Source organism: Suillus fuscotomentosus, assembly GCF_016647785.1.
Source record: "Suillus fuscotomentosus strain FC203 chromosome Unknown F5891scaffold_30, whole genome shotgun sequence".
NCBI classification, from domain to species: domain Eukaryota; kingdom Fungi; phylum Basidiomycota; class Agaricomycetes; order Boletales; family Suillaceae; genus Suillus; species Suillus fuscotomentosus.
Window position 1 is genome coordinate 277,519 of NW_024539542.1, and position 27,370 is coordinate 304,888.

The following is a 27,370-nucleotide window of genomic DNA, read 5'->3' on the forward strand; positions in this document are numbered from 1 at the left end:
TCTAAGTTATATAGCTGTATGCTATAAGGTTTGGTAGGAGCCTGTATCGTGAATCTATCTGAGTCAGAGATAAGATGAGGTGAGGCAGGCCTTGCTTGTCTGATAAGATGTATGAGGCACCTCTTCTATGTCAAGATATGTATATGAGGTGCTCTGGCCTAAAGGTCCATCAACACACAGGATGGCATGCATTGGTCTAGTTCTACATGAGGCATACAGCCATCATGATGGGATCGGGAGGCCTTCTAGGCCATAGTGAAGTTAGAGCGGTTCTGGACTGCTGTCAGTCAGGACCTAGGCTAGGTCCGGCAATGTTATTGTAACACTGATGTGACTATCTAGAATTTGTATTGATGATCGCGACTGTCATGTGTTAGAGTTAGCGCATAATGGAGATGAAGGTACGAGCACAGGAGAGAAAGCTTAGTAATATGTACAAAGTATGAATAATGTAGGGAACAACTAATAGCTGAAATTGTCCAAGATGGACACAATTTGTCATTGTAAACGTGGACCATGGACAAGTCTGTGCTTACACATACATGGACTGGGTACATACATTTAGTGTACCTTAGTATATATACTGTAGTCTTATTAGTATAAATGTCAGTCAAAATATTATATTCAATCATATTCTAAAGTCTTGATACTTCTACAGATTATGAGCCCTGGTTCGACTATGGATAGTACCATGCTCCCCAGCTCCAGCTCCACACTCTACAATATACCCCAGCTTGCCAAAGATGGCTTGAACTGGATCATGTATAAACAAAGGGCGAAGATGGTGATCGGCGCTCAAGGTTTGATGCAGTACCTAGATGGTCAAATTACAAAGCCAGTCCCATATGGGACGAATACAAGTGGCTAGGTTTTGAAGTTGGATGGCTTGATACCAACAGCTACTGAAATCAAAGACTTAGACAAGAAGATTGATGAACATTATCAAAAGGACTCGCTAGTTAGATAGCATATATTCAGCACAATAACAGATCGTCTATTGCTGCATGTCCAGCACCTGGACAAAGTCTCTGAGATATGGAAGGAGATAGCTGCTATGCATGAAGGCAAAACAGAACTGGTCCAAATAGACTTGTGCTGAAAGCTGCAAGAAATAAGATATGAGGAAGGAGGAGATGTCAAGGCACACTTTGGAGAAGTTTACCAAATTTGTGAGTTGCTGGCGGGAATGGGAGTAATGATTGAGGATAAAGATTTTTCGGCCATCATTATGGGGTCTCTTCCAGAGACATACAGGCCCCTACTCTCATCTATCAATGCTGGAGCAAGAATCTCAAAGACACCACTTACCTCATATGAACTCATCAACATTATCACAGAAGAATACGAACATCAGCAGGTAATCCAACCCAAGAAGAAAGGGAATAGTAGCGTGTTCACAGCAAGGACAAACATGCTAAGAGGATGTACCTCGATGAGCAAGAGTGAAGATATCACTTGCTTCAATTGTGGCAGGAAGGGTCACTATAAACCTGATTGCTGGAGAGCTGGAGGAGGGAAGGAAGGTCAAGGACCAAGATAAGGAAGAAAGGTGCCAAGACAAACCACTAAAATGGCAGACAAGATCAAAAGAGCAAATGATTATCTCTTTGTCACGTCAGATCTAGCAAAAGTGGCAAAGAAGATCAACATACCTGCCAAGAGATGAGGAGCCATTATTGATTCGGGCGCAACATCCCATTTCTGTCCAGACTGATCAAAATTCGTAATGTTCACCTCCATCGAAGTATAAGATGTGCACACTGCAGATGGTTCTACCATCAGCGCTATAGAAAAGGGGACATAAGGATAGACTTACCTTGTGGGATGAAGAGAACCACCGTAACCTTCAAAGACACCCTATATACGCTGAAGATGGCATTCATGCTAATATCAGCCAACAGGATTGCTACAGCTGGTTTTGCAGTGCACTTCAAAGATAGAATGTGCAAAATACTCACCCCAGTACCAGAGAGAAGAGCCATAGCCGAAATCCCGCAGATAGATGGACTATATCGAATCATATCATCAGTAACACATAGGACGAACATAACAAGAATAAAACATACCATTTTCAAAGCCCATCACATCCTAGGACATGTCTCGCAAGAAGCGATACTTGAAGCTGTAAAGAAAGGAACAGAAACTAGGAACATGGGAAATCATAGACCCACCTAGAGATGCGAACATTATACCATGCCACTTCGTACTGGCAACCAAGCGAGGTCCAAACGGAGAGAAGATAAAACTCTGGGCACATCTAGTAGCAAACGGTCAGCGACAGGAATACAGAATAGACTATCAAGAAACCTTCACACCCACATCCAATATGACGACCATACACACGGTCCTATCGATGGCTGCAGGAAATGATTGGGAAATGCATCAAGTAGACATAAAAAGTGCTTACCTAAATGCTACACTCAAGGACAATGTGTATATGTGGGCACCATCTGGATACTTGAAGAAAGGAGATGAGGGAAAGGTCTTGAAGCTGTTGAGAAGCTTGTATGGCCTAAAGCAAGCCGGGTTTGAGTGGTCCAAGGAGCTAGAAGAATTCTTCCTCGAAGCTGGGTATACATGCTCGCAAGTCGATCGAGCAGTGTACTATTGGAGGGAGCAGGATGAGCACACTGTTGTAACAGTATTGGTTGACGACATGGCCGTAATGTTGAAGCATCTAGAACATATACAGAAGTTCAAAGATCAGTTGCACCAAAAGTTCGAGATTACAGATCTGGGAGAGCTTACCTGGTTGTTGGGTCTCATGATAGAGAGAGACCAAAGCATGCAAACAGTAACACTATTGCAAGAAGTGTATGTCAACACCATTGTCGAACACTTCCACCTAGAAGACGCAAAGCCAGCGCACATTCCCATGGAGACTGGAATACAGCTGACAAAGAACAGTCAGATTATTCTCCAGGCACCAAATTTGAAATATCCGAACAACACATACTGTACCAGAGAGCAATTGGATCGCTAATGTATGTGGCAACTTGCACTAGACCGGACATAGTGCTAGCAGTGTTGGTACTGTCACAATTCATGCAAGAACCAGTGAAGTTGCACTGGGAGGTAGCAAAACACATCATTTGTTACCTGAAGGCAACAAAGACAGCAAAGCTTACCTTAGGAGGGAAGGAAAAAGACCTAGAGGCTTATGCAGACACAGACTGGGCAAGCCAGGCCCACAGACACTCCATATCAGGATACTTGGTCCTGCTGCACAAATCGCTGATAGCTTGGAGCGCGAGGAAGCAAACAATCATAGCGTTGTCAACAGCTGAAGCCGAATACATTACGTTAATGTCTGCAATGAGGGAAGTATTATACCTTCAGTCATTACTGAAAGAACTTTATGAGAGAAGAGGCGCACCTATCACCATCTACTCTGATAATCAAGGCGCCATCACCCTCACCTTGAACAACAAGTTCCACACTCAAACAAAACATATTAACATACACTATCATTTTATTTGGTCAGTTATTGAAAATGGCACAATAAAATTAGAATATGTACCAACAGGCGATAACCTTGCAGATGCCTTCACAAAGGTGCTGCTGAAAATGAGACTCAAAAGATTGAGAGACAGAATGAAAGTAAGCTGTGCTCGAGGGGGAGTGTTAGAGTTAGCACATAATGGAGATGAAGGTACGAGCACAGGAGAGAAAGCTTAGTAATACATACAAAGTATGAATAATGTAGGGAACAACTAATAGCCGGAATTGTCTGAGACAGACACAATTTGTCATCGTAAATGTGGACCATGGACAAGTCCGCACTTACACATACACAGACCGGGTACATACATTTAGCATACCTTAGTATATATACTGTAGTTTTATTAGTATAAATGTCAGTCAAAATATTATATTCAATCATATTCTAAAGTCTTGATACTTCTACATCATGACCGTACAGCCAGACTTGTATATGCATGGGCAGACCAATACGAAGCCCTTGTCAATGCATATCTCCAGTTTCGTCACCAAAATCCTTCATTAGCATCCCTCGACACAAGTATCCCAGCTTCCGAAGACACCTTTTCAATATGCATTGTTGACATCTTCAGTGAGCAAATGTTATCTTTGCTGCATCTATCTATCTCATGTTTTCTTAGAATGACAGCAAGGTGTCTTTAGTCATTGCTCACCACACATTAATGTGTCTCTCATGACACATGGGTGTATAGGCTCATCACCATTGCAGCCAACTGTGGCCATTACCATATGAATGCTTGAGGCTTATCATCAAATGCATCATGTTGTCACAACCCAATAATGAATTAACACTGGGCAGAGACTAGGACTCAAACAACAGAATAACCACACAGAGGAAGTAGGCAGCAGGTACGTCTTGGTATTGCTCACTTGGAGATACAAGAGGTTTGAACTAAAGAACTACTAACTATGATGAACTACCTATATACACATATTGAAACTGAGATTGAAACTGAGTATGAACTAACTAACCAATCAGAATAATTAAAGGTATCGTACGATTCTATATATAACTATGATGTCATAACATGTGTCGCAGCCACAGTAAGACTCTGGAACATTCCAAGAGTGTCACGTGGCATGACATCAACATCTTCGGCATTGTCCGATAGATCACGTGACTCTGGTAATTCTACAATAGATGCAATAATAGGAACTTCTTCAACAGTAAACATATTCTTAGGAACAGGCACTGTGACTGGGTGCTTAAAGGATTTAGAATTAAGGAATGAATAATGATTTGTATTTGGAACTCGTGACATTACCCCCTCTCTAGGATGAGCGTCATCACGAATGAAACTAGGATGAATAAAATTCTTACGCCATTCCAAAAACTCTTGGGTTTCGAACACCGATTTGTTAATTTTGCAGGGATTCAATGCCTTCAGATTTTGCCGGTGAAATTCTTGAACTTTCAACCGTGCATTCTCAAGGTTTTCCTCAGGTTCCCATGTTGCTTCTTCTATCGGATATCCTTCCCACTCTATTAGGTATTGGAGTTTTGATCTGTGCAGTCTCGAGTCTAGGACTTTTCGTACTGTCCATTCAGAATCGCCTTCTGATAAGATCTCTGGCGACGGACGATGATGTGGAGGTCTTTGGACTAAGGTTGAGGGGGAATGCGGAGTGAGTAATTCTACATGGAATACCGGATGAATCTGATATTTTGCTGGAAGGTTCAGGCGGTAATTTACATCACCCATCTTCTCTAGCACTTCAAACAGACCAAGTCGTCAATCAGAGAGTTTCTTATTTGGTCTTTTCTGACAGATATTTTTGGCATTGAGCCAGACCAGATCTCCTTTCTTGAATTGTGGTGCATCTTTTACTCCTTTATCGTAGAATCTCTTCATCTGCTCATTCGCCATTCACAGCATACTTTCTGCGTCTTCCTTCACCTCTTTCATTACATCCACTCGTTCATCAGCTGCAGGTACTTTAGAGTTGGAAATCAGTGAAAAAGTAAACTCAGGATCGTATCCATAGAGTACTTTAAATGGACTATGACCGGTTACAGTGACGGAATTATTGTGAGCGAATTCTGCTAGCGGAAGCCAGTCTACCCAATCATTTTGGCGGTAAGACATGAACATTCTCAGATATTGCTCTACTTCTTGGTTTATTCTTTCCATTTGTCCATCCATCTGAGGATGATAAGCTGTTGACATGCTCCATTTTATGCCTAGGCATTTCGACACTTGTCCCATAAACTTGGAAACAAATTGTGTTCCTCTGTCCGATATCACCTGTTTCGGAGTTCCATGGTGTTTCCATACATTATCTAAGAAAAGTTTCACGATTCCTCGAGCGTCAACTTCCTTTTTCGTAGGCATGATGTGCGTTTGTTTTGTGTATCGATCAACGACAACAAAAATAGAATCGAACCCTTCGCTTTCAGGCAAATCTACTATTAAATCACAAGTGATTAATTGCCAAGGTCCCGCTGGTATTTCATTTGGTTTAAGCGGACCGTGTGGTTGCATTGGGTGGATCTTTGTTGCTTTGCATCTATCACAGCCATCTACATAATCATGGATGTACTTCATCATTGAAGGCCACCAATAATTTCTGGAAATTAATTCTAAGGTTTTGGCTCGTCCAGGATGAGTCGTGAAACATCTCCGATATCTCTCGGCGGATCTCTTTATTGTTTGGAACGTAAACCAGTCCTCGGAATAACACCAATCCATCCTCTACATTCCACTCTTCGACTCCTCTACGCAATTGTACCGGTGCTGCTTTTAGCGTTTGTAGCACTTTAACGACTTCGGGCTCTCATTCTGTGCATTGCCTTATCTTTCTCAGCAATTGTTTTTCTCCTTGCACTAGAACTTGACCTCTTTTAGCAGCTTTTACAGTAAAAAACTCCGGTTTTAACAAAATACGATCAGAATTGTCATTTTCTACCCCCTCTGTGGTCTTCTCTCTGAGAAAGCTTATCGGCCTTATCGTTGACTACACCAGGCTTATGTTGGAGCGTAAATTCATACTCCGCCAGGAACAAACTCCATCTGGCTTGCCTTCTTGTCAACTTTTGGCTCGTCATAAAGTACTCAAGATTTTTATGATCCGTCCAGATCTCCACATGGTGAGGTTTTCCCTGCACATAGTGCCTCCACTCCTCCAACGCTCGAATGATTGCGAGTAACTCTTTGTCATGGATGTCATAATTTCTTTCTGCATCGTTCATTGACTTAGAGTAATAGTAATACACCACGGGGTGCCATAGGTCATCTTCCATTAGTTGAGATAGAACCGCTCCAGTTGCGTAATCAGAAGCATCGGTTTCTATTTTCATTTTTTTCTCAACGTCAGGCATTACTAGGATCGGAGCTGATGTAAACCTTGACTTCAGTTCATCGAAAGCATCTTGCTGTTTCTCCATCCAGTCCCATTTGGCATCTTTCCATAATAAATCATTCATCGGTCTGGCAATGTCCAAGAACCTGAAGATAAATCTTCTGTAGAAGTTGGTGAAACCCATGAATGCTTGTATATCTTTAACACATTTAGGTACAGGCCATTTCATTACTCCTTCTACTTTTATGGGGTCCATTCGAACACCACCCTTCTCCACTATCAACCTGAGGAACTCGACTTCTGACTGTTCGAAGCTACACTTTTCAGGCTTCAGATACAGGTCATTCTCTTTTAGTTGTTTCAGTACCTCTCGTACAACTTTTCGGTGTTGCTCCCTATTGCCATTTGTGAACACAAGGATATCATCGATATAGACAACTACGGTCTTTCCATCAATTAAATCTCTGAATATCTCGTTCATCATGGTTTGAAATGTGGCAGGGGAGTTTGTTAAACCGAAGTACATTACGGTTAGTTCGTGGTGACCAAACAGCGTTTTGAAGGCCGCCTTCCACTCATCTCCTTCTTTCATGCGAATATTATTGTACCCCCATCTTACATTTATTTTGGAGTACATTGTGGCACCGGTTAAAGCATCAATCAAATCTTGAGAGCTCGGTAGCGGGTACACATTTTTAACTGTCTTCTCATTGAGCTTTCTATAGTCCATCACCGGTCTCAACTTGCCATCTTTTTTTGGCTACAAAGAAGAAAGGTGCTGCTACTGGAGATTGTGAATCTCTAATACGTCCCAGTGCAGTTTCGGCTTTTAGCCAATCTTTCAAAGTGTCCATTTCTTTAGGTGACAGGATAAGGTTTCACATTTGGCGGAAGATCGCCATCATCTTTAAGATCTATTGCATGATCCCATTTCTTTCTTTCAGGAAAGTGCTTAGATTCTTCTTCTGAGAAAACTCCCAGGTACTCGTGAAGCCAATTGGGAACCATTTCTTCGACCGATTTCTTCACCTTTGTTGCTTCTTCTGCAACCTTCTGCTCTGTAGCAACCAAAGCTTTATACTTGATTCATTCTCCAGGATACTCTTCATCTTCTATTTCCTCAACCGTTGCCCTCGTCATCACCATGTCTTCTTCGTCGTCCTCTTCTACAGGAATCAGATCTGGCACTTCTTCTATCTTTTTTTGTTCTTTTCTTTTTTCTCTATTTTTTTGTCTTTGTTCTTTTTTAGTAATACTTTTAATCGGGCAACGAGAAAGTGCAAAACATCCAGTGTTCCAATCTATTTCCGGGTTATGATATCTTAACCAATCTATGCCAATAATAATGTCATCGCTTCCTAAGTCCGTAACCATGAAGGCTGCTTGATCCTCAACATGGTCACCAATCTTTAGACCTAATTCAGCATAATGAGTCATCGATCCAGTGGCATTTAACGAGCCATCAATATTTTTAACCGGAATGGGCCTTAATAATTTATGGCACTGGACATCATTCTTTTTTACAAATTTCTCACTAATAAATAATGTTGATGCACCGCAGTCCACAAGTGCTTTCACATCTGCTTGTCGATTCTTTCCCTTCAACGTGATCGGAATGTAAAAATGCTCAGATTTTGATTTAATAAATACTTCTGACACATCCGAAAATGTAGATAGAATGGAGAAACGATTGTTTGGGTCTAAGTTTGCAGACTTTGACTTCGACCCCTCTAAAAACCCTTGCCTTCTTTAGCGGCCCAAGCTTTGAACCAACTTGGAATAGGGTCTTCTTCCTTTGGCACTGTAGTAGCCTTCACCTGCACTTTTGGCGCGACTGCATCTTTGCAGTTTCTAGCTATGTGGCCTTCGCCTCCGCAGCGGTAACATTTGAAAGATCCAGTCTTTCCTTGAGGTTTTGGAGCACCTTGCTGTTTGTTGGCGTCGATGTCCATAGCGTCGCTTTCCCTGTTAGGACCAGGTTTATATTCAGGGGTCCTGGGACCTTGTTTAGGGGTCCACCAGGTCGTCTTCTTCTTGTCCGCATCTAGCTCTTTGAAGTTGTGTCTGATTTGGATCGCATGTTCCACCAGTTTCTTCATGGTGTCTTTGTCCTTGTAAGAGACATGAGCGAGCTGTGTTTTGACACGGTCTTGAAGTCCCATTTTGAACTTCTGTCGCTGGTTGTAGTCAGAAAATGAAGTGTGTGCAGCCTTTTGTCTGAAAGTGGCTGCGTACTATGGAACTGAGGAAGATCCTTGTCTAAGGGTTTCCAGTTCTCTGATCGCTTTTCCTTCACGATCTTCTTGCCCCCACATGGCTTCTAAGTCTTCCAGGAATTTTTCCATGGTCAACTTCTCTTCTCTGTTCTTTCCAAGTTTAGTGATGTAAGGTTGCGCCCATTTGGCTGCAGTGCCTTTCATAAACGAAAGCATTACTCTGATCCTCTGATTGTCTTGAATGGTAGGCCATTGCGCAGTGTACAGCGCTATTTGGGATATCCAGACCATTAGTTCTATGGAGTCTTTTTCTCCTGTGAAGTCTTGGGGTTTGGAGTATTTGATGGAGGGGGAAGAGTTCGATGAAAGTAGACTAGCTCCTGCAGAGCCGAATGATGGTTGTTGAGACTGTATTTTCATAGTCTCGTCTTCTTGCATTTCTAGGCGTACGGCAAGGAGTCTGTTTGATTCTTCTAGAGCCTCATTCTTGGCTTCTAGTTCTGCGATCCTGACCCTGAAGCTGTCCGCTTGATTTGCAAGTGACAAGTGAATGTACTCAACAATTTCCTGCGGGGTAGATGGTAATACTACCACCGGTGCAGGTTGTTCTTGTGCAGGAGAGTTTGGTAATTCAGACATAGTGCCAGTTGTGTTCTGGAACCCGATTCACTGATGTCTGTTGAAGAGCTGCTCGTAAGGGCTCTTCCGGAAGGGAATGATGATGAAAAGAAGAAAGTTATGTAAACAGAAAACTGAAGCAGTCCTGATATCTGATCGGATCAACCTCATACTTCAGGGTCAAAGGGTTCTTTAATCAACCCAACTGACGCTTCCCTAATACTGACTAGAAAAGGTACGTAAACTATACTCGATCAAGTGGGAAAAACTAGGGACAATGCAATCTCCATTCTGAGGGTACAAGCCTAGGACAAGTTATCACTCTTCCAGCCGAAGCTTACAAGTGCGAGTCTCACTAGGGTATGTCTCTAAATCCTCGTAGGTCGAGAGCACATTTTTTGTCATCTAGACAGTTCCGCTATTAACTTGAAACAAGTGCCTACATGCATAAAGAAGAAAAGAATAGGTAAAATGAAACTATAGTAACATTGAGCAGGCAAGGTTTTGGGCCAGCACTCAAAGTTGCAGTGACACGCCTAATGTCGTGAACACCTCCGTATACTGGCGGCTGTAGTAAGACAGGGCCTGGTATAGGACTACTAACTAAGAAAGATGATAGGTAGGAAATGCGCTCAAATGAGCAAGGAATGAAAAAGGTCGTGGCGGTTTAAGCCGGGCAAAAGTATAATGGCTTTGTTTCGGCTGATGGTGTGAAATGACTTCCAACACGACCAGGTGAAAGAAAGAGAGATGCGAGAGTGTAACACGAGAGTCGGAGTCTCCTATAGTTCAAACCTAATGTCACAACCCAATAACGAATTACAGCTATTTGCAAAAAGGTTGGCAGTATCTGCCTCGTGATATCATGAGAAAATAAAATATTGTTCGCCATATTTGGAAAGTACTACGCATGCCCCCTGTGTTGTTGCAAACCTCCAACATGCCCTTTCGCAAGATCAGTCACAATGTAAAACTAGCAGCCGTCAATCTCTATGAGCATGAAATACTATCCCTAGAGCAGATTCTTGAATGTGTTGGATTCTCCGAGAGAACCTTCTGGCGGATTCTCAAACTATGGAGGGAGAATGGTGATGTCGTGCAGCACACCTACGGAATTCGTGGTCGCCCACGCACTTTACACTTTGAAGATGTTCACTATCTCCTTCGACTCATCCACCATTGACCAGATTGGTTTCTGGATGAGTTGCTCAATTTGCTCGAGAATAACCAACTGGTCTCTGTCCACTTCTCAACCATATATCACGAGCTTGCCCGTGCAGGCATCTCTCATAAGCAGTTGAAGAAAATCGCAAAGGAACGGAATGAAGACCGACGTGCTGACTTCATCAGGCGCATGGCACAATATGAGCCAGAGGAACTTGGTTTTTTGGATGAGACATCCAAGGATGAGAGAACACTGTCGAGGAGGTTTGGAAGGGCAAAGAAAGGTGTACGAGCAGCAAAGAAGGATGTTTTTGTTCGTGGGCACCGTCTTTCAGGTTTGGGTTTACTCACTGTTGACGGCATGATTGCCTCTTCCGTGGTTGAGGGCTCATTCACCACTGAGAAGTTCATGACCTTCATTGAAGAGGACGTGGTAGGTTGCTCTCTCGTCTTTGAGGTGTAAACTAATGTCCATGCAGTTTCCCTTGTGCTCTCCCTACCCTGGCAAACTGAGTGTGCTTGTCATGGATAATACATCATGCTGCCATGGCGATGGTGTCGCAGAACTCATTTACGAAGCAGGTAGGCATCTAAATTTTGTACTATTATGTATTTGAATGATACAGAGTGTTTTCAGGTGTACGCCTCGAATATCTCCCATCTTATTCACCTGATCTCAATCCAATCGAGGAGGCATTCATTCATCGCAACCAGGACCACCTTTCCAAAGAGCTTGATGGGATTGTTTACGACATGTACATTGCAATGGATGTGATAATGGAATCGGACGCAGCTGGGTACATCAAGCATGCAGGGTACTTCTAGTCAGCAATAGAATACAATTGTCTGTGAACTTGATGCGATGGTATGAACATGATACAATAACAATAATGTGGAAATGATAACAAGAGTAAAAGAATCAATTGCACCAACATTTCATGGCCGCCCGCATCGCAGCAATCTCGCCAAGTTTGAATCCCATTTCCTTCAGCTCTGAGATGAGGATATAGCAGATGGTCTCTGTGCCGGTGTAACCATTGTCAGATAGCTTTGTGAGGATACCATCGCTCAGGTTATAGTCTCTACAGAAGTGATCGAGGGGAAGAGACAGTCCATTCGGAATGACAGGAGGAATCAGAGAGTCACTGGGTTTGTCACCTTCAATATGCACTACAGGAGGTATGGACCGAGGTACGATGTCCACGGGAGCACAAAATGCTGTAAGAAGTTCAGGTGGTATATTGACATTTATGACAGCCAGAGCAGATTGGTTTCCAGGCTGTGCACATTCAGCAAGCCGACACTGAAGAAGGGAGGGAGCACCCTTTTGTCCTGGGAGTGCATTGAACTTGGTGTAGTTGGGCGGAGTTTTGAGATCTGCTTGGGCTTCGTCTTTGTTCTGCAATATGTGAAGTAAGTGAGTTATCATATTGAGAGGGCCAATGAAGATACCCATGCAGCAGCCCACACAGACAAATGCTTGTGTCCGAGTTGAAAATGCTCAGGATACTCGGGGTGGATAAAGCAGAACTCGCTCGTACATCCAGGCTTCGAACACATCCACCGGTCACGAAGTTGTTGAATCTTGGTGTTGATCTTTGTGTTCAAGCTCGTCTCTAGTGCCTTGAGCTTGTCTTTTCCAGACTGTAGTACAGCACTGGATGAGAATACTAGTATGAGAGCGAGGAGTACTAACCATCTTCTTGACCTTCTTTTTTGGCCGTCGATCATTGTCACTCTCGTCAGAATCTGGGACATCCTCTTCAGAGCTCGTATCTGCATCTGCATCATGATGGTTTCCCTTGCTCCGTCTTTTTTTGTCTGATTTCTGCAGCATATTTCAGTTGAGTATATGTGCATATATCCTGCAGTATGAACTCACTTTGTTCGAGCGAGCCTTAATGGTGATACTTGCTTGCGGCTCTTTGTGTTTGAGGGCATGCTGTAGCAGAAAAGTATAATCACCATCTGACACCAGGGCTAGCGGAGATGGCTGAATTTGTGGCACTGTCCAGGTAATGTCGTAGTTGTCATATGAGATCTTGTTGGGGTTGAGTTTCGCCGAGATCTGAGCAAGTAATTGGGCCTTCAGTGTGTCAAATGGGAGGTCGGCTGCTTGTTGCAAGAAAGAATTGATTGATTTTCGTTGCTTCTTGGCTTTCCGAAGTTCCACCTCGGAGAAAATTGAAAGATAATAAGTTACTTGTGGAGCGGTGGGTGGAAGATCCTGAGCAGGTGCGCCTGGGTAATGTTCAGCAGACAGTCATCAAAGAGCACGCAATAACACAAGTAGAGAAAAAATAATCCAATCAATGCAGGATGATCCATCGAGCAGTGAGAGCCTGCAATAGGCAGAGTGATACTGATCGTGCACACACCAGTCTCGTCAGATTTCTTCTTCTTTGGACGACCAGGGCCTTTGCGTTTCGTGGTGATTCCAGAATCTGCGGTGCTTGGTGCTGGCTGTCCTTCACGTTCTACATGCCAGGTGAGAGTCATGCTTTCTTGGACTTTCACATTCAAACTAGTTCCATTGTTGTTATGGTCGGAGACATCATCTGTGGCGTTGAGTGGGTCAAATATGGAGGAATGTGTTTGAGATGCCATGGATTAGCAAAGCATAAAGGGAGACTTGGATAAGATGTGATGCGCACGGCGCCGCAGATGCGCTTCAAGCTCAGATTGCTAAATTTGGCAACCCATTTACTTATTTTCTCATGATATCACGAGGCGGATACTGCCAACCTTTTTGCAAATAGCTGTAACGCTGGGCAGAGACTAGGACTCAAACAACAGAATAACCACACAGAGGAAGTAGGCAGCAGGTACGTCTTGGTATTGCTCACTTGGAGATACAAGAGGTTTGAACTAAAGAACTACTAACTATGATGAACTACCTATATACACATATTGAAACTGAGATTGAAACTGAGTATGAACTAACTAACCAATCAGAATAATTAAAGGTATCGTACGATTCTATATATAACTATGATGTCATAACATGTGTCGCAGCCACAGTAAGACTCTGGAACATTCCAAGAGTGTCACGTGGCATGACGTCAACATCTTTGGCATTGTCCGATAGGGCACGTGACTCTGGTAATTCTACAATAGACGCAATAATAGGAACTTCTTCAACAGTAAACATATTCTTAGGAACAGGCGCTGTGACTGGGCGCTTAAAGGATTTAGAATTAAGGAATAAATAATGATTTGTATTTGGAACTCGTGACACATGTATGCCCAAGGCTCAGTATTCATGCAGAGGCGAAGAAGTTATGTCACTTGCATGGTGTGAGTACATACATTCATTTAGTACATTAAAACTGATGGAACAAGTCTTCTGATTCTAGGTTTGTTATGGTCAGTATTTAGCCGAACAATTTTGCATTGCCTATGACATATATCTGTGGCGGTGTAGAAACAACAAATACTGTGAGGAACAAATGATGCTCCTGACTGTATCTAAAAATGTTGTAGGTTGTGCGTTGCCTAGTCTGCTATGCTTGAGATGACAAGCGCGTTCGACCCTAAAGGGGAAGCGAGTGCAGCAAGGATCTAGTAGTATGCACTGAAGTGGAGCGCGAGAAAGCGCAGGTGTGCGCAAGGCGTGGGAACACACACGCATATTAGCACGAAGCGTGGGAAAGCGCGTGTGCATGTGGAAATGATAGAGAGACTAAGCTTAAGTGATAATATAATGCAAGATAAGTGAAGAGAGATGCGAAGTGTAGAGGAATAGATTTCTACTGCGACTTTCTAGGTATTAAGTATGTAAGTAAAGTTGGGTGAAAAGGTAAGTCAGTAATAGTATGTACTGCTGGCACTTATATAGGGCGCCTAACCGCTGTCATGCGGAGCCGAAGCGCTACCAAGTAGGTATGTAAAGATATATATGAGTGAGAATCCATGATAAAAATAAAGGTGGAATGATATGCTAATAAGAGAAATGGAAATATATGCACTAGAGGGCTTGGTGGACAGTGGATGGATGCTTCTGGATGGCTGGCACTATAGGGCGCTCAAGCATGGGAATGCACGCGCGCATATACATCGTGAAGTGCGGGAAGAGTGCGCATGTTGCGTGGGAAAGCTGCGCCTCATATAGGAATAGCTGTGGATAGCACATAGAGTGGTGCTGCAAGTTTGTGCTATGTACTTCCTAGTGGAAACTGCCATATCATGCCATGAGAGGCATGAGTCTCTACAGCGGGTGTCTCTTCATGTCTTGCAAGCCCTTGGACACACTGGTCCTAACTAGCATGCACACAATTCGTGTCCCTGTTGCCACTACAAAGTCTAGGATGAACCCAAGCTGAGGTTTCCCTTTGAGATTGCACTGGATGGTAATAACTCGGTGAAGTTTGTAGACCCTGCATTACATGGAGGAAGAGAGCGCCAAGACCCTCGCAATGGACAATCAGACATATGGATTGATGAAGAATATGTTGATCGATTCAAGGATGAAGTCAAGAACACTTGATGCTCCCACCATCCAAACACCTTGACCCCTGCTGATATTGTGGATCCCAATAATCCCTGGATACATTGCGAGAATGAGGACCAGGATTCGAATGAACCAGTCAATGTTTGTGTTGACAGATGGCGTAATACCACACCCGAGGCCCACAAGTGCATGTTCTCTGTTTTCCAGAAGTCTGGTATTTTTGTCACAGTGTGCCGTCATGGATTCCTTTTGTCCATATGCGACATGGTCCGCAGTGGTGAGCTGTAAGTTTGAGTCTAGCTTCAACAATACCAATCTACTGACAGTTTTTCAGGATGAAATATCTGCTGGTGACAATCAACAAATTAATGGACATTTTTACTAAGCGGTTCCTTTACAGCTATGATATCAAATGCACGTTCCATTCCATCCTTCAATGCTCATCCTTAGGACCTGCTGTACGAAATATTGGTATTGAGGGTGTTGTGCCTGGATTCTATGGACATGTCCATAACCATCTCTGTCAAGTTCAACATCACTCTAAGTTCATGCTTGGTGCTGGCAAAGAGGACTTCAAGACTTGTGAATGAACATTCTCAGAGTCAAACACCCTGGCACCTGAAATTCAGAACTCAACAGAGTTTCACAGGCATCAAGCCCATATGATGATCCTGATGGCAAGCAGCAGACTTTGATGGAAGATTTTTTTGAGCAGCTTCATGATGGACCAGTAGACACAGATGAGGTATAGCTTAGCTTACAATTACATTGCATGTCAAGGTAGAACATTGTGTATACAATATGCACTTTTATCATGGTGAAACTATAATAGGGTGACATTAATGTACCTTTTGGATTATTTTGTTTCTTAGTTGTGGATAACCCTCAAATGTGAGATAAAAATGAGATACAATGCAGGTGGTATATTACATGTGGGTCTATGCAGAATGCTCCAACTTGGCTGTGAATTGCTTAAGAAAATGTGACGAACTACAAAGAGCCTGGACTCACTCTCGTGCTTTTTAGCATCACTGACCTTCCATGCAGCTTTAGTGAGATATTCTTGAACAATGTATTCTCTTCATGGAAGTGAGTGAAAAGTGCTTGTCATGACAAACTTACTCATGTAAATTGCTGTAATATGTAGATGTACTACATGCTCAGCGTTCAGCCACTGCGTTGTTTTATGTCCTGCCATGCACTGGTTGATAAGTGCTTTCAATCAGCCACCCACTATGGATGGCACAAGTACTCTACTCAAAACACTCTCTTGCCCTATAGAACTTGCTAACATTACAGACATGTCAGATTGATGGCTCTCAGCTATAATTGCCATGTTAGTGCATGGAGCTAACAGCGACAATGATCATCTTTGATCAAACTAAGGCTTCCATCCTTTAACAGCAAAACACTTCCTGAGCAATACATTCGAGGGCATGATGAATGACAATAAACAAGCAGCCTCACGAGAGAGAGCTAATCATCTGTTTCAAGTGTGAAAATTAATATATGACTGGTATGTTGTGTCTTCATTTACCTGTTCATCATTCATTGATTTTGTTTCAGTGCACTATTCTTGACTGCCTATCTGGTGGTGTTACTTTCTGCCTACACCACCCAGTGCAACAGCACCATTAACAGATCTGCAACCTCAAGATCTTTCTGTGTTGCTTTATCTCAATCTGAGGCTGCTTGTCAATCCCTTACAATGTCATCAGCCAATTGCAGAAATCATGCAGATGTTTGTCAAGGGGTGTGCTCTACTGGTGGCACAATCTTTCCAGGAAGCTTGTCTCGCACATAGATGGAAACAGGAGCTGAGATGCAACTCATCAGACATCCCAGACTATGATTACATTTCCCTTGTTCCATTACCTTCTAGCAGCACTTGCTCCTCTGATTTCAATATTCTAGAAAGGCCTTTTGGCTGCCTCGAGCATGTCATTTCCACTCAATGAACAACCAACTCAATGCTACCTTTCTTGTCTACCTCTACCTCTTCTGCAACTCCAACAATTTGGTGGACAAATCAGCAGATAACATTGTCTAGGCACACTTCCATCAAGAGATTCGCGCTCTTGATCTTGATCTTAGTAAGTGCAATCATCTTAAAGTTTATGTGTGTTAATGTCAGGTTTTTAGGATGACCGGCTCCAACACCTCATGCTCAGGAGACAGTTCACATCCCTACCCAATTCCTCCATTAGGCTTATGAAGCTATGCATATGAGGGTTGACCCTGATCCCTCCTTTGAACCTCCTACTCCTCCTGTTACTCTGGCTCGTTCAATGTCCACTGTTACTCCAGCTTGTCCAACATCCACTACTACGCCTACTGTCACTCCTAGCTCATTTGACATCCAGGACAGTTCATGTGACTCAGACACCACTGAAGCCACTGCAGTCACATGTGTCTTCAGGCATTTCACCACTGCCATTACGCATGTCTTCAGATGTTTCACTACTGCCGTCATGCATGCCTTTGGGTGCTTCATCAGCAAGCTCACCAACTCAGTTTGACAAACTGTTCAGTGCCACTTGTCTCTTCATCATCACAGTCATGGTCTATGTATTCAATTCCAAGGGAACTTCTTCTGCCATTTGGATCAAATACTCATGCCACACTGGAGGAATTGGGTTACAGTGACACCCTTCATAATACCTGCTGTGAGGTTTTCAATTCATGTGTTCCTGATATCTTCAAATATTGGCTGCAATGTGGGAGGATTAGAATGTGTTGGGTGGCACTGTTGGGAAGTGATCGCTTTGCTTGGTTTTTTTTTCGCAATGTAATACTTCACTAACATGAATGAATGTTCCTTTCTGAGATTCCCCTCCTCTTCCACTATGGTTCGAGCAGTATTCCTGAGTAGCAAGCAGCGCACCATAGGCTGCAACCATGCACACAGGTAGGGTCCAAAATTGTCTTGAGAAGCAAGACAAGCTTTGATGGCCCGACAGCATAAAAAACAGGCAGATGAGGATGCTGCAGTGGATGACATACTTACATATATATTGATGAACAGGCCACAGATTTGGTTCATTGTTTTGGCAGAAGCCATCAACACTACCTGGAAAAACTTTACATTGGCTCGGCCTTACTGAGAAAGCGGCACAACAAGACAAGTGCATGGTCCACCTTTCTCCATTTCAAAAGCAGAAAATTCAATGCCAGTGTCTTGTTACTTAAGGGTCTTATATAAGAGTTGTGTAGAATGACAACACAATTATACATGGTGAAGACTTCTTGCCAGTCCTTAAGTCCACAGTCTCCAACTTTTCTACTTCATGGGAGGTAACGTGGTGGGTTCTTGGGAGGATTTAGTTTGTTGTCCTCTTCTTGTGTAGTCTTATATGAAGTGTTGTAGAATGTTCTGTGTTCTGGATAATTCATTAGGTTTGTTTCAGCCTAGTAAGTCGTGTTTCAACCTATGAAAGTCTGTTTCAACTTTGTTGTCCTTAGATATGTGTCTCACTTTCCATTGAAAGAGAGAGTCTTTTGTATACACATAAAGCTTAGAATGAGAGCTGTTCAATAGTCATATAGTTAACTCCTGTAAGGTAGTATATAACCTAAAGTCGAATAATGATAATGGTGTCTTCTTAGATAGATGATCTATAGATAAGCACCTATAAAACCAAATATCTCCATGGTCAGCGATTTAGACAAATACCAATGACTAATAATGTGGTCATTCATGGGTGGCTTGTCTTTGCTTCTAAGATACAGTCAGCAGTCAACAATCAACAGTCAACAGGCAATCCAATAGTATGGATATGAAGCACAGTAATAACAGAAACAGAACCCAATTGGTGTCTTCTTAGATAGATGATCTATAGATAAACACCTATAAAACCAAATATCTCCATGGTCAGCAATTTAGACAAATACCAATAACTGATAACATAGTCGTTCATGGGTGGCTTGTCTTTGCTCCTAAGATACAGTCAGCAATGTATAGCTCTGCACAAAAGTTAGCAGTCAACAATCAACAGGCAATCCAACAGTATGGATATGAAGTACAGTAATAATCGAAACAGAATCCGATTGGTCAGTGATCGATAACAACAACAACACAATCAGCAAACTATCAAGAGACACAGTCACTCTAGCAATATAGAAATGACACAAAGCAAATAGACACTCCTCCTAACACTTCACACAGCAACATGATTCATACACAAACTTGGTGCAGCAAGTTGTGTGGAGTTACAATGATAATCCCCCTCAATAACTAAACAGATGAGACTACTGTCAGACCTAGTCAGAGCTACTGTAGCACTCTTAGCCTAATATTGAACCTGCTGCCAAGGAACTCACAATGAGTATTCAAACAGACTCAGGAACGGGTGGCCTTGGACTTCAATACCAAGTCCCCTTTTCAATAGCTAAAGCCTAACTCGCAAATGACCACTTTGGCCTAGTATAACATGCAGATGTCTGAGGTCAGCGATTCCCTGTCAACACCTAAAGTCTCCCCACAAGACTATCCTAAGTTTTCGGTGGACAAAAGAGACAACACCAAACTTTTGGGTAAGAATGAGACTGAAACTTTGATACGTGAGAGAAAGTTGATAGAAAGGAACAACAACACAATCAGACCGCTACAACAGAAACACTAACACCATCACGTTTACAGAGACTGTTAGCACCAATAGCGGTCCTCAAAGTTAAAATCGTAGAAATTTCAAGAGGTAAGAAATTTGCGACTTGCCGATAATTAGAACTCCGACGATGACAAATCAAGCTCATATCTTACCACCGCCCATCATCATCGTACCTTACCGTGACCATCATATTGATAACGTTCTGCAACGACATCGGAAGATGCCTCGAGAATCGGATCGCAAAAAACTACTTCGTAGTCTGAAGCAAACGACAAATGACCTTACGATTGCGCGATACATGGAGTTGATTGAATTTATGGTGGATCAGCTCCTCGAGGAGGGCTCTGACAATAGCTCTGATAAGGGATCGGATGGTGATAGTGGGTCAGATGTCAGCATACGGACCGCATCGCCAACATGGCCGGAGTCCCCGACGTCATCCGTCATATCCACGTTGTCCATCAGCTCTCTAGTAACCTCGCTTTCAACAGCATATTCTGATGTCCTATCACTCGATATCCCAGACATGTGCGATCAAGTGTTTATGCACTTTATTGATGCGATCGGGGCACTGCATGATGAAGTGGAGAAGTGTTGGGTACTTGATGTGCGTCCATCTCTGACTCGCGCACCGCAGTTACACCTGCTGCAAGAATGGGCGCTGCTCTCACCTGAAAAGTTTCGCCGCAAGCTTCGCGTTGATGCAGAGGTATTCAACAAACTCACAACGTTAATCCAAGCCCACCCCATTTTCCATAATAACTCGAATAATCCACAACTTCCTGTCGCCGTCCAGCTCGCGATCTTTCTCAATGGTGTCGGCCATTATGGCAATGCTGCGACTACTGAAGACATATCCGATTGGGCTGGAGTGTCCGTAGGGACCATCTACAACTGCTACAAGCGAGTCATGATCGCGATCTTGCAACTGCATGATCGCGCCATACATTTTGATCCGCTCGATCGTGAGGACCAGATTGAGCGAGAGCGGGCAAAAGCATACGTGGAGCAGAAGACATGTCGTGAGTGGCGCGGCGGTTTCCTTTGTGTAGATGGGACTCCGTCCCCTCTACACGAGAAGCCCGGTTGGCACGGCGAAGGGTTCTTTGACAAGAACTCTGACTACTCTCTAACAGCCCAGGTAAGTATCTACTATCGGCTCAGTGTGCAGCGCAGCGACTTACAATCCAAAAGGTCGTCATATTCCCTCATAATCTGCGTATCGTTGACTACGTCATTGGCGTACCCGGGAGTCTTCACGACTCGAACATATTTGCACGAACGAGGGTCTCCCGGCATCCCGAGTCGTTTTTTGGTGCGGGAGAGTGGTTGTGGGCGGACTCGGCATATGCTGCGCGAATTTGGTGTGTGCCGCCGTACAAACGGCCAGCGGGAGGGTCTTTGACGGCCGAGCAAAGGACATTCAATTATAACCTGTCAACAGTGAGCATCAGTACTAATATACTTTTGTCGTCCTCACCCAGTGTCTAGGTCCGCGTTCGTTCAGAGCACTTCTTCGGCTCTATCAAGGGCCGGTTCCAATCACTGCGGGAGCTTCGCATCCCAATCCAAAGCCAGAAGGACCTCGACTACGCGAACATGTGGATCCGTTCGTGCTTCATTCTGCACAACTTAATTGTTGAAATTGAGGAAACAGAAAACCGCGAAGACTCGAACATATGCTTCTATCAGCAAACTCGGAGATTGAGGCGAGCTGACGGTGACGGAGGAGAGGATGATCAGCAACAGGGTGGCGCAGTAGGTGATCAGACTTACATTGGAACTGTGGGGCAGGATTTTCGTAACACGTTAAAGACGCGGTTGCTTTCGTCGTTGGAGCGAAGGTAGTTAGTATTATATTAAATGTACTTGTACCTATACATATTCCTTTTGGCTCGCAAGGTCACACTTGAGATTTTCTCGAGAAAGGAGCGTTTTAGCGAGCTCTAGGAGGGGTCAGTAGTGCTTGAGATTTTCTCAAGAAAGGAGCGTTTTGGCGAGCTCTAGGAGGGGTCAGTAGCGCTTGAGATTTTCTCAAGAAAGGAGCGTTTTGGCGAGCTCTAGGAGGGGTCAGTTGTGCTTGAGATTTGCTCGAGAAAGGAGCGTTTTAGTGAGCTCTCTGAGTTGGCACCATCGAGTACAACATGGAATGCATTTCCTGAAAACCTGTTACGTGACAACATAGTGCAAACCTACTTAGTTTTGATCAAGACCGCGCTCCAAACCAATACGACGAATTCGAGCCTCCTCCTCCTCCCGACGTGCACGAGATAGCTCAATCTCAATTCTTGCAAATTCCATCTGTTGAGTCATCCTCTCCTGCTGGTGCTGATGATCTTGGTCAGATAGACGCATCGCATGCTCCCGCTCATCACGAGCACTGCGGGCCTTGAGATCACGAGCCCAAATTTCGGTCTCAAGTTTCATGCGTTTATAGCGTTCGTGCTCCACACGATCCTCACGTTTGCTGTTAAGGTGCGTCATTATGGAATCTGCCGTCTGAGACATCCTATCTGCAGCGGCAGAGGTCTGATCGAGAGTGCTGCCACCAGGGCGTTTGCGTGATGAAGAGGGGGGGCGACTAGATTGAGGTGAAGCACTCTGAGTAGGTGCACGTGCACGAGACTGCTTTGTAGAAAGAGAGGGTGAACTTGCGCGACTTCCTTTGAGTGAGCTGACGCGAAGAGACTGCAGCGCTCGGCTAGCACCAATGTCCGAATCTTCCGAGTCAATGGGTGTGGATTGAGGGCTAGCTGATGACTCCTTGAAATCAGAAAAGAAAGGTGAATTGTGGGTGGTGCTTTGATTGGGTACTGGTGAGCGCTCAGGAGAGTTCAGCGATATCACGCCGTGTGTGTTGGAAGTTGTGATGGGAGGAGGTTGGGGTCGTTGGTACCAGTGTGGTAATGGAGCGAGTGAGAATGAGTTGGGCGTGTCGCTAGGACCATGGTCCGAAAATAACAGCGGGGATGGTGCTGACAACGGTGATTCGAATGACTCCATGGAGGGGGGCTGGTCAACCATCATATCATCTGGTGCATCTATAATGCCAGCATCACCTGTAGTATGAGCGCTGATCTCAACTATTTCTCCGTCCTCGGCATCCTCATCTGTGTGAGTGTCATCGTCGCCTGCGGCCGGTGCTTGTGGTTGCTTTGAGATAGCGAAATGTTCTAATGCAGCGGACGCAAAATCTTGCCCTGTATCCGCTGTAGAGAAGGCGTAATTGAAAGCTGGGTTTGTGCGCCACCAGCCATGAAGCTCAGGCCACCAGGGAAATTTTTCGAGCTTTGTATCTAACAGAGATACGATTAAGACATGTGCAGTTCAACAGCGGCTAAAACTTACCAATCAACGACTTCATCGTTGGATCCTCTTGCAGCTCTGCATATGTCTTTCCGGCTCCTGACTGCTTGAGCTCCTTGTTGAACTCGTTATATTTTTTCTTGAGCCTAAAACATCTGATCAGTGATTCTAGTGGGAGGAGAAACAATGCAGGAACGGGATACATACGTGCCGAAACGAGTTGAAACTGGTTTGATAAATGCCTTTGGGTCCTCCTTGAAAAGTCGTTGGACCTCCGGATCCTCGTCATTCGAAAATACGGCTTGTGCGACCTGTGAATAAAAGGTATCTCTCGAAGTTCCGCTCTGTTTCTTCTTCCGACCTTGCTCCTTCGCATCCTTTGCAGAATCGGAGAACAGCTTGATCCGTGCATCTTCGTTTTCCTTGCACCAGGCAAGGAGACGTTCTGTACGAGCGCTACGAACCCCCTCCCAATGAATAGTGCATTTCTTCCCAGTGTCCGTACTGGCGGACACACTGGCTCGAACTCCACCACCTCGACCTCTCTGTCCAGAGCGTGACATGATTCAGGGCGTTTATTACGACAACGATTGGTGATCGGATTGAATCTTTGGCACCATCGACGCCAGTAATGACGATGTCGAGTGACAGGGCAGGGCGGAGTTTGAACATGCCGTACCGGCAACGCAAAATCTTGCTGTGAATTTTTTTCTACGTTTGACTTTGAGAACCGTTAATGATCACAATACACAGAGACAGCGATCACAGAGATGGTCAGCACACACAGTCACTAACACACCACACACTTTGAGAAACAGAGATGTTAGTTTCACAGTCATGAATCTCAGACACATTTCCAGAGAGACAGAGAGAGAAACAATCTCAGAGACAATCTCAGAGAGAGACACAGATATAGACACAGAGAGAAAAAGAGACAGAGAAAAACAGAAAAACAATCAGAAGAAACGAAAGAAAAATAAAACTAGTCTTGCTAGTCATCAGACACAGTGAGCTCAGATATGTTGTGCTGGTTGTTGAGCACAGTGAGCTCCAACCTTGAACTGCACCTGCTGAATGCTGATTCACACTTTACTCATAATTTTATTCTGAGAGGGTAAAAGTGGCACTTGGGCATGTATTTATTAGGCAAGAAACAGCTCCTTATATAGACAAATTGGTGGCTATACTACTAGTTTCTCATACTTAAAGTTGTAACTTTACTGTGATAGTACCAAGTTACACAATATCTTTGAGTCAAAAAGTAAATATTCATAACTCTTATTGGTATAATGATGAGTCAGCAAGAGCTGTGTATAGCCCATGAGTCAGGTGACCTTCAATGACTCAGCTAGTCAAGAGTGAGAAATGATTACATAGTATGTGCATATGTTTGTGCGATCTGTAGCTCTATTGTTTTCATCATGCTGTACCATCGGAAAAAACCCAAAATCATGCATACCATGTAACACTCTGTAACAAGCCAGTAACAGCCGATACAAGGTGCACAATTGCTGCCATTCCCACAAACACATGACAGACTTGTGTTGGGCTTGCAAGTAACCATGTACTGCAGTACATGCAGTGACATTTTATACATACTATTATCAGCCTTGTGACATTTGTGTCACTCGGCAGACCCATGTTTGTGTCATGTTTAATACATTCTACTATAACTCTTGTAGCATTTGTCATTCCTAACGTGTCTCTTGTATAGGTGATGAACTTCGATGCATGTTCCTAACAGCCTTGTGACATTTGTGTCACTTGGCAGACCCATGTTTGTGTCATGTTTAATACATTCTACTATAACTCTTGTAGTATTTGTCATTCCTAACGTGTCTCTTGTATAGGTGATGAACTTCGATGCACGCTCCTACCAGCCTTGTGACATTTGTGTCACTTGGCAGACCCATGTTTGTGTCATGTTTAATACATTCTACTATAACTCTTGTAGTGTTTGTCATTCCTAACGTGTCTCTTGTATAGGTGATGAACTTCAATGCACATTCCTACCAGCCTTGTGACATTTGTGTCACTTGGCAGACCCATGTTTGTGTCATGTTTAATACATTCTACTATAACTCTTGTAGTGTTTGTCATTCCTAACGTGTCTCTTGTATAGGTGATGAACTTCAATGCACGTTCCTACCAGCCTTGTGACATTTGTGTCACTTGGCAGACCCATGTTTGTGTCATGTTTAATACATTCTACTATAACTCTTGTAGTGTTTGTCATTCCTAACGTGTCTCTTGTATAGGTGATGAACTTCAATGCACATTCCTACAAGCCTTGTTGTGCTTGTGTCACCCGGTAGACTCTTGTTTAGCATCATGTTAAATACAAACTAATACAATACTTATAACAGTTGCAGTCTCTTGTATTTATATGCATACTCCTTCCCATACCATCCCTGCAACCGGCCAAAATATGCCAGGTACATTATATCTCAACTTTATTCCTGTTCTGGGTTAGTACAAGATACCCAGTGCATACTAGTCTTGAGTTCGGCATTCGGGGCCTGTACTCGCCTATGACCCTGCATGTGAGGGTCCTTGAATGCTATTACTAGTGCAGGTACATGCAGATATTGGACCTGTTACAGGTTCTTGCGGGGAATGAACTGGCATTTTGGTAGCAACAGACACACAGAATAGGCTAGTAGATATTCACTGCAACCATGTGTAGTTAGGGCCATATAATATTAATTTACGATGATTTTATGGGCGAAAAACATCTCAAACATTCGACGGTACAATATACGCTATTTTCCTCTGAACCATGAGCCTGACAATGAGTTTAGCTCAAAGTGAATATCCCATGACATGATGATGAACGCACCAATATCATGTTTTATGTCTTGCTTTCAACTTCTCTTTTTGAGACCAGAGAAAATAAGTTCTGGCTGATGAAGACACAAGTCAGTACATTCTGCAGAGACTAGTACTAAGTAAATATTTTGAGTACCTGAGTGAGTATTTTGCAAGTAGCGCAGGCTGGAGAGTGAACAAGCGAGATACTAACTATTTGCGAGACTTGTAGAAGCTGTGGAGTACTATCCCATGATATGTTGAACAGACTCGGAGGACTCGAGGATGATTGTGACACAGGATGCTTTAGACAACAAAAGTACATTGGCCTGTATATGACTCTCCAGGGAGACGACTAGATAGGAAATATCACGCACGGAACAACGAGTGATACTAGTACTAGTAAGTGCAAGGGCATTTGGCCTGACTCTGACACTATACCTGTTTGAATCTGTAAAATTTGAGTTCATAATGTAGGAGAACACACATACTTCGGTACCAGTTATCGTAGTTTGGGCAACTAATGGCTATTGAGACTTTGTGATCCAGAACTTGATGGTGCTTGCACATTAAGTCCCCAACTCTGACAACTTACATCATCATGAGGACCTGTTATGCCCAGGTATCCCACAAACATGATTTACGAGACCCACAACTCTAAAGTCTTGGTTGATTGTAACGAGCTGCAGCTGTGGCATCATCTTGTACTGATGTGTAAGTCCCAATTCTTTTGTGAGTGTTGGACGGGCTGAATGCATCATCATTGGACTTACTCATCATGGTTGTACTGTCATGGTGTAGCATACTATAGTTAACATGGTACCTGTTAAGGTCGTACTCTCGTAGGATCGGATCCAAAGGACTTCGGCCTCAGCTCGTATGCTGTGCCCCTTTCCCAAGTACTTGTCCCTTATTTCAAAGTACTAACGATAACGTGTCCGAAGGTCCGGACGGGTCTCATAGATATATCTGGATGATTTCCGGATATCGGAAACACATATAAGACTAATCTGGATGGATCCAGACTAGAAACGAACAGAGTATAGACTATCGGAATCGATCCGAAGTCTCAGAGATTTGACAAGAGTTGAAGACTCAAGTCTGGAGGACAGAAAGAGGACAAACTAAGATGATATTCGAACTGAGGTACTACAGGACATATACACGGGTTTATATACTAAGAGGATAACGAAACAATAAGTAAGCAAAGGTCCAAAGGCTATGTATGAAGCATGTGCAAAGGTTATCAAACGCGAGTCGGAAATGAAGCATAGGTTAACGGATCAGTAATCATACCGGTAATAAGTATAGCCGAAACACCGGGAAGAGGAATACCAAATAGGCTGTGTTTAATATTAAATGAACAGGAAATGAAATAGGAAGCTTATCAGATATCAGAT

The 27,370-nt window shown here is 43.5% G+C and overlaps 3 protein-coding genes across 3 annotated transcripts; 1 reads left to right on the forward strand and 2 right to left on the reverse strand.

The window, feature by feature from the left end:
* Positions 1-11,727: 11,727 nt before the first annotated feature.
* On the reverse strand, positions 11,728-11,919 carry F5891DRAFT_901698 (uncharacterized protein; the record flags this gene model as incomplete). The annotated part of the gene is made up of 1 exon (XM_041373473.1): positions 11,728-11,919. A coding segment is annotated over one exon (192 nt), but the record flags the coding sequence as incomplete, so codon positions are not given.
* Positions 11,920-11,969: 50 nt separating this feature from the next.
* Positions 11,970-13,406, reverse strand: F5891DRAFT_980774 (uncharacterized protein; the record flags this gene model as incomplete). The annotated part of the gene is made up of 6 exons (XM_041377040.1): positions 11,970-12,017; positions 12,046-12,198; positions 12,252-12,443; positions 12,496-12,627; positions 12,682-13,040; positions 13,178-13,406. 6 exons carry the CDS (start codon positions 13,404-13,406, stop codon positions 11,970-11,972), a joined length of 1,113 nt encoding a protein of 370 aa, XP_041225399.1.
* Positions 13,407-15,432: 2,026 nt separating this feature from the next.
* On the forward strand, positions 15,433-15,839 carry F5891DRAFT_953159 (uncharacterized protein; the record flags this gene model as incomplete). The annotated part of the gene is made up of 2 exons (XM_041375160.1): positions 15,433-15,516; positions 15,576-15,839. Coding segments are annotated over 2 exons (348 nt in total), but the record flags the coding sequence as incomplete, so codon positions are not given.
* Between the last annotated feature and the right edge of the window lie 11,531 nt (positions 15,840-27,370).